The 13,843-nt window shown below is 59.5% G+C and overlaps 1 protein-coding gene across 2 annotated transcripts; it reads left to right on the top strand.

Annotated features, from left to right (window-relative positions):
* The first annotated feature begins 2,282 nt into the window (after positions 1-2,282).
* On the top strand, positions 2,283-13,567 carry CDC42EP5 (CDC42 effector protein 5). Of its 2 annotated transcripts, XM_075017744.1 has the most exons (3): positions 2,283-2,383; positions 8,194-8,421; positions 11,875-13,567. In XM_075017744.1, exon 3 carries the CDS (start codon positions 11,875-11,877, stop codon positions 12,463-12,465), a length of 591 nt encoding a protein of 196 aa, XP_074873845.1. In that variant the 5' UTR covers positions 2,283-2,383; positions 8,194-8,421; the 3' UTR covers positions 12,466-13,567. The 2 variants fall into 2 exon arrangements, with proteins under 2 accessions (XP_074873845.1, XP_074873846.1); XM_075017745.1 differs by lacking the exon at positions 8,194-8,421 and having other exon boundaries at positions 2,313-2,383.
* The last annotated feature ends 276 nt before the right edge of the window (positions 13,568-13,843 follow it).

A 13,843-nucleotide genomic window follows, 5' to 3' on the forward strand; every position in this document is an offset into this window, starting at 1 on the left:
CCCTTGATTATTTTTCTTTCCCCTCCATCCCTGTGAATCCTTCCCCTTCCTGTTTTCTTCTTTTTCCTCCATCCATCAGTTCACCACCCCCCACCTTCTCCCAGCACACTGTCAGAGCTGGTGGGGCTGGCAGGGGCTGTGGGTCAGGAGTGAGGGGCACTGGCAGGGCTGGGGGGAGAATGGGGCTCAGGGGTAACAATACAGGAGGGAAGATGCAGCTGCAGCTGGCCTGGGGGTAGGTGCTGCACTGCTGAGCTAGGCGGGGGGAATCCCAGGGCACAGTGGTACCTTCCGGGTCCCTGCAGCCCTGCTCCTGCCTGGTGCTCCTCAGCCTGCCCCACTGAGCTGGCATCAGGCCTGGCCAGCTGGGCAGGCTGGTGGCCTGCATAGGGCACAGGGTTGGAACAGGGGACTCCTGGGTTCTCCCCGCAGCTGCGGGAGGGCAGTGGGGTCCAGTGGTTACAGCAGGTGGTGAGTGCGGCTGTGCCCTGGGTCTCAGGAACCATGTGCCAGAGGTTAAAAGCTGCTGCTGTTGCAGCGGGGGCGGGGAGATTGGGGGTGTAAATAAGTAACTGGCAGAGCCAGGAGGAATGGCTGCTGGAGCTCGGGGTCCAGCCAGGGCCGCTGGTTCTGCGGGGTCCCCGTGCCCAGTGGTGGGATGCAGCTGGCTCTGGAGTGGAGCTGGGGGCTGGCGGTGCAGGGGCCTTGCCACGAGGAAGGGGGAATGGTGGTTTCACCTGCCCAGAGACAGGAGATCCCCAGGGGACAGAAGATGGGGGGGGGGGCAGCCAATGCTTCAGCCCCCACCTCTGCCTCTTCCCCCTCCAGAGAAGGGGCTGGGGGGCAGGGCCCGATCCTGGGCAGCGGCTGGAGGTTGGCAGCTTCGAAACGTTGGTCTGTGTTGCTGCCCCCTCCCCCGCCCACGTACCCTGGGCTCAGATGGGGGGGAGGGGGAGGGGCAGCCCTGGGCCGGAAATTAAGTCCAGCTGTCCGCTTATCGGCAGGATGCGGCCGTGTCCCTGGGGGGGGGGCGGATCGGAGCCCCCACCCCCGGGCGGGGGGCCGCTGTATGGCTGCTCATATTGACCGCCGGGCACCGCTCCCCTCCCTGAGCCGGGGAGAGAACCCAGGAGTCCTGGTGCACGAACCCGGGGGAGGGGGCTGAAGATGCGGGGGGGAGGAGCCACCCAACTCGGGCCCCTCCCCCAAGGTGTGAGGCGGTGGGCGGGGCTGCCTGGCACCTGAGTATCGAGGGGGAGGGGCCGGGAGCTGGCGGGTAGCACGTACACGGGCTGGTGGCTGGCAGCAGTAGTAGGGCTGTCACCTGCCTTGCGGGCGCCGCTCCCGGGCCAGGGGCACCGCCCCGCCCCCGTCTGGTTGTGGCCCGTCCCGGCCACCGAGGGGTTAATAGCCGGTCCCACCCCACCCCCCCCTCCCCAGGCGGCAGGGAGCCGGGCGGACTTGGCGCTTCCCCCCTCGGGCCCCCCTGCATTTCCTGCCTCCTATCCGCAGCCGCTCCGGGGGGGGGAAAGGAGAGAGGCGCCCCCCCCCAACCACTACGCCCCACTCCCCGCCCAGCCCAGAGGGAGAACCCAGGAGTCCTGGGGCCTCCCACCCCCCCTCTCTAGCCACTATGCACCACTCCCCGCCTGGCGCCAGGGGGAGAACCCAGGCGTCCTGGCGCCCGCCCCCCCCCCCCGCTGTAACCACTAGGCACCACCCCAGAGCTGAGGCTATCTAGAGCCATTTATTTATCTGCTGGCTGTGTAGGAGGGGTCCCGACCTAGATGGGTGGGCGGGCGGTGGATGAGCAGATAGAGGGGGTTGGGTGTCTATACTGAGATTTGTCTGTCCGTCTGTCTAGCCCCGTTCGTCCATCCATCCACCTACCCACCCTGCCCCCCGCTCACTCTCTAATCCACCCCCATCCATCCAACCTCACCTCCCCATCCATCCACCCCCCCATCCGTCTCCCTCCCCCAGCTCCTTGGCTCACGCGGGGTCTGGAAGTTGTTACTGCCTGGGGACCCCCCCCCCCCGACTTTCAGGAAATGCCAGAGCAGGGCGGAGCGCGGGGAGCTCTTGGGATGGGGTTCCCATTTTCCCACCATTGCTCCCCCGCCCCTCCCTATCCCCCCGCAAGCAGCGATTGGCCGCGGGGGGGAGGGATTTGCCCCCCCCCCCAGCTTTTCACTTAATACGTCCGTCTCTGTCCCTTTAAGAAGAGAAAGTTTGGGAGGGGGCTGGGCTGGGAGAGGCCCCGCCCTTTAACCCTTCCCGAGCCGGGCTCTGCGTTTCTTCTCCTGCGCGCTGCGGGAGCCCAGCTGTGCGGAGGGGGCTGCTGGAGCCGCGGGCCCAGCTGGGAATGCACGTGGGGAGTTAGGTACAGGATGTCGGTGGGGGGGGCTCTGGCTTGGGGGGTGGGGGCTTGCGGGGAGCTGTGGGCTGAGGGGGGCTCTGGCTTGGGGGGCGGTTGGGGGCTGAGGATAGGGAGATCTGGGGTGTGGCAGGAGGGTGTGGGGGTTGGTCGAGGGAGTGGGGGCCCCAGGGAGGGATCTGAGAGTGGGGGGCAGCTTAGGGGGTTAGGGGTGGGGTCTGGATTGGGGGAGCAGTGGGGGGTCTGAGGATGGGGATCAGCTGGGGGGATGGACAGCTTGCGGTGTTTTAAGTGGGGGGCAGGAGTGGGGCTGGGGGGAGGGGGATATCCCTGCACTTCCCTGGCCCCTCGCAGCTGAGGAAATGAGGTGAAAAACTTTGGCAGAGAAATTAAAAATGGGGCAGGGAGGAGGAGGATGAAGACAGATGGGGGGAGCTGGCATGTAGGGGGAGGGGGTGCACACGTGGGGGGCGGGAGCAGGGAGGCAGTCCCCACCCCAGACTCAGCTGCCTAGGCCCTTCCCTGGGTGGGGCGCTTCCTGGGTCCCCACCCTGCCCTGGGTCCCAGGGCCAGGACATGTTCTAACTCTGTTACAGCCCTGCCCATCTTGCCAGCAGGTGCCAGGCGGGCACCGGCTGTTACACCAGCACCCTGGGGAGAGTGGCGTTATCTGATCGCAGGAGCTCCCTAATGCTGCTACTCTGCCACTGGCGGTTGGGCTGGCCCCTTTCTGAGCTGCTTGGTCATTACTTTGCCGGCTCCTTTGAGCTCTGAGCCAGCTCTGAAATCTTTCCATGGCTACGGACTAGACCGGCTGCTCTCATGCCAGGCAGGCTAGTGGCTAGCTTGCTGGATAGTGTATTGGCTCTGTTACAAACACGTCTTGTAGCCCATAAGGCAGGGGGGAGAACTGCCAGGCTGTGCCAGCCATCCAGCCCCATAGGCTCTGGGGCGCGTGCACCAGGGGAAAGGGGGTACCTCCTTTTTGACAGGTGTCAGCAGAGGAGCCATGTTTGTCTGTATCTGCAAAAACAAGAAGTCCTGGGGCACCTTAAAGCATAACAGCTGTTCTGGAGCAGAAGCTGCAGCGGGTCCTTTACCCATGAAAGCTGATGCTTCAAAATATCTGTTACTCTCTAAAGTCCTTGTTTTAGTTCCTTTTTGTCCTTGTTGGGAGCAAGTCAGTGAGGCTTGTGTGGCCCAGAGTGCCCAGCCCCCCAAAAAGTTTCCCCACCCTGCAAAAAACCCGTTGCAAGCCGGCACATGAGCCCTGTATTGCCGGGAATGCCTACGCAGCGGTTCCCAACCTCTCCCAGGCGAGGACCCCTTTTGACAATTCAGGAAGACTCAGTGACCCCGGTGGTGGAGGGGGGGTGAAAATCACTTACTGCAAGGGTCTGTGAAGTGGCTTGCCTGGGTGGGCTCCGAATACTGAAGGTGGAGAAGCTTAATGCGTAATTGCCTCTCTATTAATAGCGAGAGCTGCTGGATGTGGCAATGTTAAGGAACTGCACAGAGCTCCTTCCAGAGCCATGTGCAGCTCCGAGCTGCTGGCGACCCTTAACAAATCTCATCGTGACCCATGTTTGGGCCCCGACCCCCAGGTTGGGAATCCCTGGTCTAAAGCCTGGTCGTTTAGCACATCCACGGTCAGAAGAAAATAGTTTGCGTGCGACGTAGCCCAGGAGCAGGTCGTCGAGCTGCTTTGCTGGGTCATTTTTCTTGGTTGTTTCTTAGCTGCTGCGCTGTGGGATTTGTTTGGTCCGTGGCTGTTTGGCTGGAGAACTGACTTGCTAGTTTCCTGTTTACGCAGTGGGATGCCTCTGCCAAGACAATGCTGATTTATCGCTCTCCAGTTTGCTGCTCCCGGCCTCGTTTCCTGGGGGGGGGGCTTGGCCCTAGTCGGCTGGTTTGGATTGCTGTGGGCCGTGTGTTAGGAGCATTTGCTTGTGTTTCAGAACCGCACGGAGACCCAACCCAAGGCGGGGGCTGCCGGTCCCAGCCGGTGCGGCACAGACCCCGGCCAACAGGGGGCGTATCGTGTGCCAGGTGCCCTGACCCAGTGGCACTGCCCAGGCCCCAGCAGGAAGGGGAGGGGGTGGGAGCCAGGACTCCTGGGTTCTATCCTGGCTGAGAGGGGAGTAGCTGGGTCTACTGGGGTAGCAAGGGGGACGGGAAGATACCGCTGACGTGCTTGAAGTTCAAGCAGGCGGCAGTTTGCTTGGTCTGAGCAGCTGTAATTCTCCCCCTCAGTGGCCTGTGGCCTCGGTAACTCGGTCTAAGTCATTTCAGCCGTGGCTCCTTGGTTTTTATCTCATTGGCTGGGCCCCATTTCCGACGGTGTTTCTTTGCTGTAGGTTGGTGCTGGTAGCGCCTGAGTGACTTGGCATGCGCCAGCACCGTGGCTGCTCCGTCCATCTCTCCATCGGGCCCTGTGTGTGCCGGCTGTTGGCTGTCCCCTCTCCCACCCTGCGGACTTTGTCAGTGTCTGCATTTCTCAGTCCCTAACGAGTGTGGTCAGACATGTCTGTCTGTCTATTTATCTTTCCACCTAGCTCCCAAAACACCATCAACTCTCTGTATCCATCCATCCATCCATCCTTCCCTTCCCTTTGTCTAGATCAGGGTTTCCCAACCTATGGGTCCAGACCCAAACATGGGCCATGATTACATTTCAAAAGGATCCCAGGCTGGGCTGGGTGGCTCCCCAGGTGGCTGTTAAGAAGCCATTCACACTCCTGAAGTGGTTTTCAATTTCTTAATTGGATCAACAGCCATCAGGCAGTTGAGCCGATCAATGAAATTGAGCAGCATTTCAGCTGCAGGGCAGAGAACTGCACACCTGAGGAGCTGCACCCAGCTCAGGTGAGGTGGGGGCCTGCGTCCGAGGTTGGGAGGGAGGGTAGAGCTGATCAGCTCCCTGGCTTCCAACCTCTGCAGGAGATGGGGTCCTCCCCAGGCCCCAGCAGGGTTCCCACAGCTGGTACTGCCGGCCAGGGCTCTGCCCCAGCTGGCTCCCAGCCATGGCGGTTGGGGTTCCCCCTGCACCCAGGCAGCTGGGGCTGCCAGCTGGAACTCCATGCCCCAGCCAACTTCCAGCCATGGGGTCCTGGTGCCTCCCCAGCTCCCCCCAGCCTGTGTGTGACTCGTAGCCCATAAGTGTGACTCCCCGAGGCCCCGGCAGCCCGAGTGACACCCCAGTCTCCTTCAGCCCCTGAATGACTCTGACCTCCGCAGTGTGACTCCCCTAGCCCCTTCCAGCCCCTGTGTGACTCCCCAAGCCCCTGATTGTGGGGTTAAAGCCGTGGGGAGCAGTTTGGGAATGTGTCTTTCCACCACCCCAGCTCTGACTAACTGTAGTAAATGTAGTGTTATTTTATGAATATATTTCCCCTTTTCTATGAAATAACTATTGTGAATATATAGACAGGAGGGAGCACGATTTTATATTCTTCCTTCCAGTGCAAAATTAGCTACTTACAGCTGAGCCTTGCCTCCCTGCTTTTGAACGGCCTTGGGTTACCACGTCTTCCCGGATTGCCAAAATGGGTCCCTGTCTGGAAAAGGTTGGGAGCCACGGGGTGAAATCTCTCCATCCGTTCCACCTATCCATCTAATGCGTCTATCCCTGTAACCAGAAGTCAGCAGCCTTTCCAAGGCGGAGGGCCAAAATTTGGCCTCCTGACCTCTATGTACTGGCCGAGTGCTGGTGAAACTTTTTAAAGTCACTAATAGTCCTACTTCCAACGGCTGCATTAATAAATGTATAAATCCCATTGGGGACATCCCGGCCAGTTGGCGCTGTAATTCTTCTCAAGGATGCAGTAAAAATAGGCGCTTGTCATAAGATAATCATGAATAACAAGAATCATATAAGAAACTTGGGGGCTTGTTTAGTTTGGGAAAAAAAGAAGTTTACAGGGGGGCAGGATAGCGGTTTTTGGGTATCTAAGAGGGTGTCGTAAAGAGGAGGGAGAAAACTTGTTCTTCTTGGCCTCTGAGGATAGAACAAGAGGCAATGGGCTTAAACTGCAGCAAGGGAGGTTTAGGTTGGACATTAGGAAAAAGTTCCTAACTGTCAGGGTGGTCAAACACTGGAATAAATCGCCAAGGGAGGTTGTGGAATCTCCATCACTGGAGATATTTAAGAGCAGGTTAGAGAGATGTCTATCAGGGATGGTTTAGACAGTACTTGGTCCTGCCATGGGGGCAGGGGGCTGGACTCGATGGCCTCTCGAGGTCCCTTCCAGTCCTAGTGTTCTATGATTCTATGATGTTCCTTGAAAAAATGCTAGTGTAAGTGGGATGTTTCCTTCTAAAATACAAAGGCCTCTGAGTAGCACTTAGACTGTCAGGAAATTACAAGGTGATTCACAAAAGAAGAAACAAATGGGGGGAGGGATAGCTCAGTGGTTTGAGCACTGGCCTGTTAAACCCAGGATTGTGAGCTCAGTCCTTGAGGAGACCATTTAGGGATTAGAACAAGTAGACATCAGGGACGGTGCTATGGTCCTACCAAGGGGGCTGGACTAGACTAGATGACCTCCCAAGGTCCCTTCCAGTTCTAGAAGTGTACCTCCAATTTTTTTTATACATATATAAAAATAACTGGGAACTCCCTGCAGGGAGAAGGACAGAGGTGGCGTTGGGACCAGCTGCAGGCAAACGTCACCTTGTTCGTTTAAGACAAGGAAGAGGCAAGGTGGTGACTGGTCTAAGGATAAAGTAGTCCTGGCTGCACACACAGTCCTGGCTGCACACGAGCCCGTTTGGGGCATTGATGGCACCTGCTGCCCTGGATGACTGTGTCCAGCTCCGGTCACTTTAACTGCCCAAAGAAAGGGGGTGGGAAGCAGAAAGGGCTCAGAGGCGTGCAGCGCCTGGCAGGGAGGGTTCCCGCTTCGAGAGGTGATGGCAGGACGGAGGAGCGTATGTGGAAGCTCTTATTTGCTTTTTCTCAAGCAAGACCTGGGGCCCTGACACCACAGCAGGGCTCTGGCCCCCTCCCCGGCAGCATGGAGGGAGAGGGGGAGGGAGGGGGCAGGGGGCTGAGATGATTTTTTTCTGTGGCACCTGAGCATTGAGGGGGGAGGGCCGCGTGCCACGGAAAATCAGCTCACGTGCTGCTCTCTGGGGGTTGCCAGCCCCGCTATACACAGTCCTTCTGTCTGTCCGTCCATCCACGCCCCACCCTCCTTTAGCGATCTGTCCATGCATCTGTCGTTCCATCCATCCCCCCTAGCCCCGCTGCCTGACCCCGTTCACCCTCTGTCTCTCCCTCCCCACTTCTCCCATTGCTTCATCCTTTTCAGGTCACTAAGGAATGATTACTTTAAAATGACCTAAATTTATTCCCTCCGTCCCCTCCCCACCCCTGCAGCCGGCCCCCGCCCCCACCCTCACCCCCATCTCTCCACCCCCACACTCAGCACAGCTGTCTAGCCTCACTCTCTGCCCCCAGAACCACTCTTCCTGCCCCCCAGCCTGCTTCCCCTCCTGTCCCAGCTTTGGTTAGAAATACGCCCCCAGCCTCCCACCCAGCTGCGCTCCAGCTGCTGCCTGGCCTGGCCCGTATGCAGCCAGCGCTGGGATCTGGCCTGCTGGCGCTCGCCCCGCCAGGAGTGCTGGAATGCAGGGAACTGTCAGTTGGGCTGTGCTGGTGTTTGTCCTCCCAGGGGATCCTCCTTGCTCTGGCTTCTGGCTGTGGAGGTTTCCGGCAGAGCCTGTGGCCTGGAGTGGAGGAGGGAGTCCGACCGCAGGCCGGGTGGCGCAGGCCGGATCGGCTCCCGCTTAGGTGTCTCGTTCTTTGGAGGCAGGTAGCTGAGGATCCGAGCGCCCCCGGCCAGGAAGGAGCAGAGCGAAGGGGTGAAGGCCGCCGAGGAGCGACCCGCTGGCCCCCCGGGAAATGGCCGGCTAGGGAGCGGATACTGGAGCCGGGCGAGGGGCGGTGAGCGGGCTGTTTCTGGAGGACACAACAGGAAGCCGGCGGCTCTGGCTCGCTCCGGGTGTGACTCGTTGGTCTCTGGACTTGGGATTCGCACAGGGTGAGCACAGGGTTTTTTTCCAGGTTCTCTTTGGCTGGGAGCTGGTGCCATGATGGGGGAGAAGGGGAGCGTGGAGGTCGCAGAGCCGGTGGGTGGACAGGAGGGAAAAGTCGAGGGTGGGAACTGGGGAGTGGGGGTTGGGGTGAACAGGAGGCAGGACTCCTGGGTTCCTGGTATGGGCAGAGCACGTGGGGGAAGCCAGGGAGCTAGGACTCCTGGGTTCTTTCCCTGCCTGGGAGAGGGCTCTAGTGGTGAGAGCGGGGGGTCTGGGATTCAGGATGCCTGGGTTCCGTACCTGGCTCTGGGAGGGCAGTGGGGTCTGTTGGAATCGGGGTGGGGGGTTGGGAGACGCCAGGACGCCTGGGTTCCGTACCCGACTGTGTGAGGGCAGTGGGGTCCAGTGCACATGCTGTGTTCCCGGGTGTCTCTCGTACAGCTCCAGGGAGGGCTCTCCTGGGTAGCACAGCCTCCAGTCAGCAGGGGGTGGGTGAGGGGTTTGGGTAAGATTAGAGGGGGCCCAGGAGAACTGGCCATTGTTTGGCTCCCAGGGCCAGGATGGGAGTGGGAGCTTTAAGCAAACAGCCCTAGATAGCATGGCCCCTTTTAACCACTCCCTGGCCCCATCCCACACCCACTGCCACCAGGAACAAGGGGGAGGACAGCGGCCCATCTCTCTCCCGGGCCCTCTGGGTCATGGCCAAGGGGCCGCTGGGAGCCAGCTCGGCCTCCCCACCCGCAGGGGAAATGATCCCCTGCACCATCCCTGCAGCTGCCTCGGCCGTGCCCCTCCAGGGCTCAGCACCTGCTTGCTGTGCTGCTGGCAGGGCCGCTGCCCATCCGTCTGTCCGTCCATCGCCGGCTGGTTTCGCCCTACGCTGGGGTCCTTGGGCTGGATGGGACTACCGTAATATACCTAATGGTAATGAAAGGTGCAGCGCCTGGCGTCTGGGAGGGCTACCGTAATACACCTAATAGCAATGAAATGTACAGTGCTGGGGGGCTACCGTAATACACCTAATAGTAATTAATGTATAGCGCTGAAGGGAGATTACCGTAATACCCCTAATAGCAATGGAATGTACAGTCCTGGGAGGCGTGGGAGTGGGGGGGCAGGTGGCTACCATAATACATCTAATAGCAATGGAATGTACAGCACAGGTTACCATAAGGGACCTGGGGCATAGCTGGGAAAACCTTGGGGGATACCGTAATACACCTACTAGCAATAAAATCTACAGCACTTAGTGCCCTGGAGCCAGGGCTGGGGATGGGGCCTAAGGGCTACTATAATACAGAATAACTCAGAGCCATTGTGCAATGGGGTCATGGTCCAGTTCTGGGGTGCCTGGGCCCTACCATACTACACCTGACAACGTGCAGCACCTAGTGCAAGGAGGATCTGCAGCCAGGGTGCTACCGTAATGCACCTAGTGGCCTTCAGCTCCCAGCTGGGTGGGAGTCAGGTCTGGGGGGGGGGAGGCTGTTATTCGCTAGCATGGTGTGCAGAGTGGGGGGAGGGCAGAATGAGGGGCACACTGAGCCCCTGGCAGGGGGTGCTGAAGGGAACCCCTTTGCTAGAGGGAGAGGGAAGGGGGGACTCCCACAGAGCTGGTGGGGGGATGGAAGTAGCCCCAGGGGGTCAGGTTGCAAAGAGCTGAGCTATGTGAATTATGTGTATGAAGCCTGCTAGTGCTAAAAGTGAGTTAGAGCATAAGGGGTGGGGAGAGCTGGGAGCCTGGACTCCTGGGTTCTGTCCCTGACCCTGGGACAGGAGTAGTGTCTAGTGGTTAAAGCGTGGTGGGGGGATGGGCAGGGGCAGCCAGGACTCCTGGGTTCTGTCCCATGCCTCCCCGATGGGTTAACTCTGCTCGCAGACTCTACCGCTTGTTCTCACTTGTCCAGGCTGGCACGGCGGGATGCAAAGCTGCCCTGCCCCTGCTCTGTTCCTCTGAAGCCAGAACCAGCCCTACCCATTAGATAACTCCCAGCAGCCTGCGCCACGGCCAGGGGTGGGGCAGCATTGGAGTGTGACTCATCCACAGCCAGGGAGAGAACCCAGGCATCCTGGCTCCTAGCCCCGCCCCTCCCCCACTCCGACCATTAAACCTCACTCCCCTTCCAGAGCCAGAGATGGAACCCAGCTGCCCTGGTTCTTAGTGCCACCCTCCTCTGCTCTAACCATTACACACTGTTTCTCTCCCAGCATCAGGGGTGGAACTCAGGCATCCTGGCTCCCAGCCCCACCGTCTTCTGCTCTAACCACTAGCCCTCACTCTCCTCCCAGAGCCAGGGATGGAACCCAGGCGTCCTGGTTCCCTTGTTAATTCTGGCCCCAGGCTCAGCCTGGATCCGGGTCTGCGGTGCAAAAGGAATCTGGTCAGACAGGTTCCCTGCCCCACTCCTTTCTCAAGGGGAGCGGCCTGGGGGTGGAGTGGGGGTGGTGGCTCATGGGAACCAGGTGAGGGCGGAGTGCGGTCCCTGTTCCCTGGTGCCCTCCCACCCCTGCTGTTCCCAGCTGGATAAAGGCCACTGGTTGCAGGCAGCCCAGTCCCCTGTCCATCCAGGGCTGCTCCAGAGTCCAGCAGGTGCTGTGATATGGGGGGAAGGGGGTAGTGTGTGTTAACCCCCCTGCCCTGTTCAGCTGCTGCCCCCCACCTGGTGTCCCCCTCTGCTCTGCTCAAGCCCTGTCCTGCCAGTCCCTCCCTCACAGCAGCTCCAGCCCTGTGCCCCCAAGACTGATCCCCCCCAAGCCCCCTGCCTTGTTCAGCCTCCCCCAGTTGGAGCCCCCCTTGACCCCCTGAGATGAGCTCACTGCTTCCGCCAGCTCTGACCTGGCACAGGGCCACAGCTTCCAGCTGGCTGGGGGTAGCCCAGCCTGAGGAAACTGATTTCACTTCCCTGGAACAGGAAATGCCCCCCTGCTCCCTGCGCCAGCCCCCAACAATCCCTCTTCCTCAGAGCTCCCTGTTCCACCCAACCCCCGCTGGCCTTGGCTGCAGCCAGCCACGTCCTCACTGGTGCTCCCGTTCTAACCACTAGACATGACTTCCCTCCCGGAGCTGGGGCCAGAATCCAGGAGTCTCGCTTGCAGCACCCGCCCCCCTTCCCCCACTCGACTCCACTTTTTTCCTGGCTCCCAGTCCCCCTCGCATCCCTGCTCGGAAATACTCGGAAATAATCCCATGTCACAGGGCGGGGGGTTCAGCACCCTAGAGGATGACCTAAGGTATAGGCATGCAAGAGACAAACCCATTCCCTGTGCCCCATTCCCTGCCCCCCTGAGCCAGCCAGCCAGCCAGGCCCTGCCCTGGAGCCGGGTGGTAGCCAGCGCCCCCTGGAGGGGACAGACCTGCCTCACTTCTCCCTCCCTGCCCCAAGCCCAGCGCCAGCGCCCTCGAGCGGGCAGGCCTGGCTCCTTGACCCCCACCCGTCTCTCCCTGTCTGTGCCCCCAGATGCCGATCCTGAAGCAGTCCCCCGTCTCCCAGTCGAAGAAGAGGCCCCGCATTGGCCGGGACATGATCAGCGCCCCGCTGGGTGACTTCCGGCACACCATGCACGTCGGCCGGGGTGGGGATGCCTTCGGAGACACCTCCTTCCTCAGCAACCATGGGGGCCCAAAGGCCAACGGGCTACCCCCGAGCACTGAGGCCCTGCCGCCGGCCCTGGCCCCCAGCCGCCTCTCAGGATCTTCGGGTAGTCTGGCTGAGGTGGGAAGCAGCCACGGAGTCCAGGATTTACCTCTCGCTGGCTGGGGGGATGAGCTGCAGCACACTGAGTCCCTGTTCTCCTTCGAGTTGGATCTGGGGCCGTCCATCCTGGACGAGGTGTTGGGAGTTATGGACAAAGGTGGGGTGCCCGAGAAGCGGTCCCAGAGCCAGGACATCAGGGGGGAGCGGCCGCCGGGAGGACAGGGGCTGGACCATGAGGTGGGGATGGAGCCAGCCAGTCCCCAGGCAGGGGAGGAAGAGGAGGAGGATGAGGAGGAAAGCCTGGGGCATGTCTACACATTTGACGAGGATCTGGATGAGGAGATAGGGCTATAGGAGAGGGGGCTTGGCTCCCCCAGCCCTGTGCTCCCCCCATTTCCTCCTCTCTTCCATCTTTCTGCTCACCTGTCCCTTCAGCCGCACACCCCTGCTCCGGCCCTCCCCTGCCTTCCTTGGGTGTCCTCTCTTGTTCTGCCATTCTCTGTCCCTCTCTCATGCTCCTTTCTTTCTCTTCTCCCCCTCTTCCACTCTTTTTTTCATTCTTATTCTTTCCCTCCGCCCTCCTTCCCAGCCCTCTCCCCAGGACATGCCAGTTCTCTGAGGATGGGCATGGGGAACTGAGGGGTTTGCTCCTAATTTCCACCTCCTTGTCTCTATGGATTTCTGGACTTTTAATCCACCCACACGTGCCTTGACAACTCTGCTCATCAATGCAACTAGCCATGAATGAACGCCTCAGCCCACTTATCAATCAATCCACTCACCCATGGGTTGTCCAACCAATGCATGGCTCTACTTGTCAATCAATGTATCAATCAATTGCTCAACAATCAGTCAACCATCAAAATGCAATCGGCCCAGCAGTTGACTAATGGTGCTATCAACAATCGGTCCGACCAACTCATCAGATGGCTGATGGACCTGGGAACCATCAACCCACCAGCAGACCAGTCAACTTAGTTATTGCTCAACTATTTAATCAATGGAACAGTCAACGCTCGACCAAGTGACCAGGACTAGTGAAGGATCAACCCACCAAATAACCAGTCAGTCAACTGATGCAACAGTCAACAACCAACCCATTGGTTGACAGAACAGTCAATGATCAACCAACCCATTGATTGATGGAATGGTCAACGATCCATCAACCCTTCGATCGATGGAACGGTCACCAACCAACCAGCTAACCCATTGATTGATGGAACGGTCAACAATCAACCTGTCGACTAGCCAGCTGAAGAATGGAATAATCAAGAATCAAGCTACCAACCAGCCCATGGCACAATCAGTGAACTAACTGACACTCAATCCATTGATCAATACAACAGTTGATTGAATAACCCCCCCAGTCGTTCACCTCCCTTCTTCCTCTTGCTGGTTCCTGTCCCCCAATGGGAGAAGCAATTCCTGAACTGAAAGAAGAGACAGTTTGATGTTGGATTTGTGTGTGACCATCTCATGCCCAGTTTGGACTCTGGACTCCCCAGAGATGGACTTGGCCAACAGCAGGGCTACCGGGGTGTGGTTGGGGGGGGCCAGATCAGCCCTGGGAGAAGTGAGGTGTTGATTTGAGTAACTCCTCCCCCACCCCCATTCCATGTCTGTTGCTCCCAACACCTGGAAGGACAATGAGTTGCGGTGTTAATGGAGATGGGGAGGAGGGCGTAGGGTCTAAGGGGTTAGAGCAAAGAGGGGGCTGGGAGTCAGGACTCTG

Source organism: Carettochelys insculpta, chromosome 22, assembly GCF_033958435.1.
Source record: "Carettochelys insculpta isolate YL-2023 chromosome 22, ASM3395843v1, whole genome shotgun sequence".
Taxonomy (NCBI): domain Eukaryota; kingdom Metazoa; phylum Chordata; order Testudines; family Carettochelyidae; genus Carettochelys; species Carettochelys insculpta.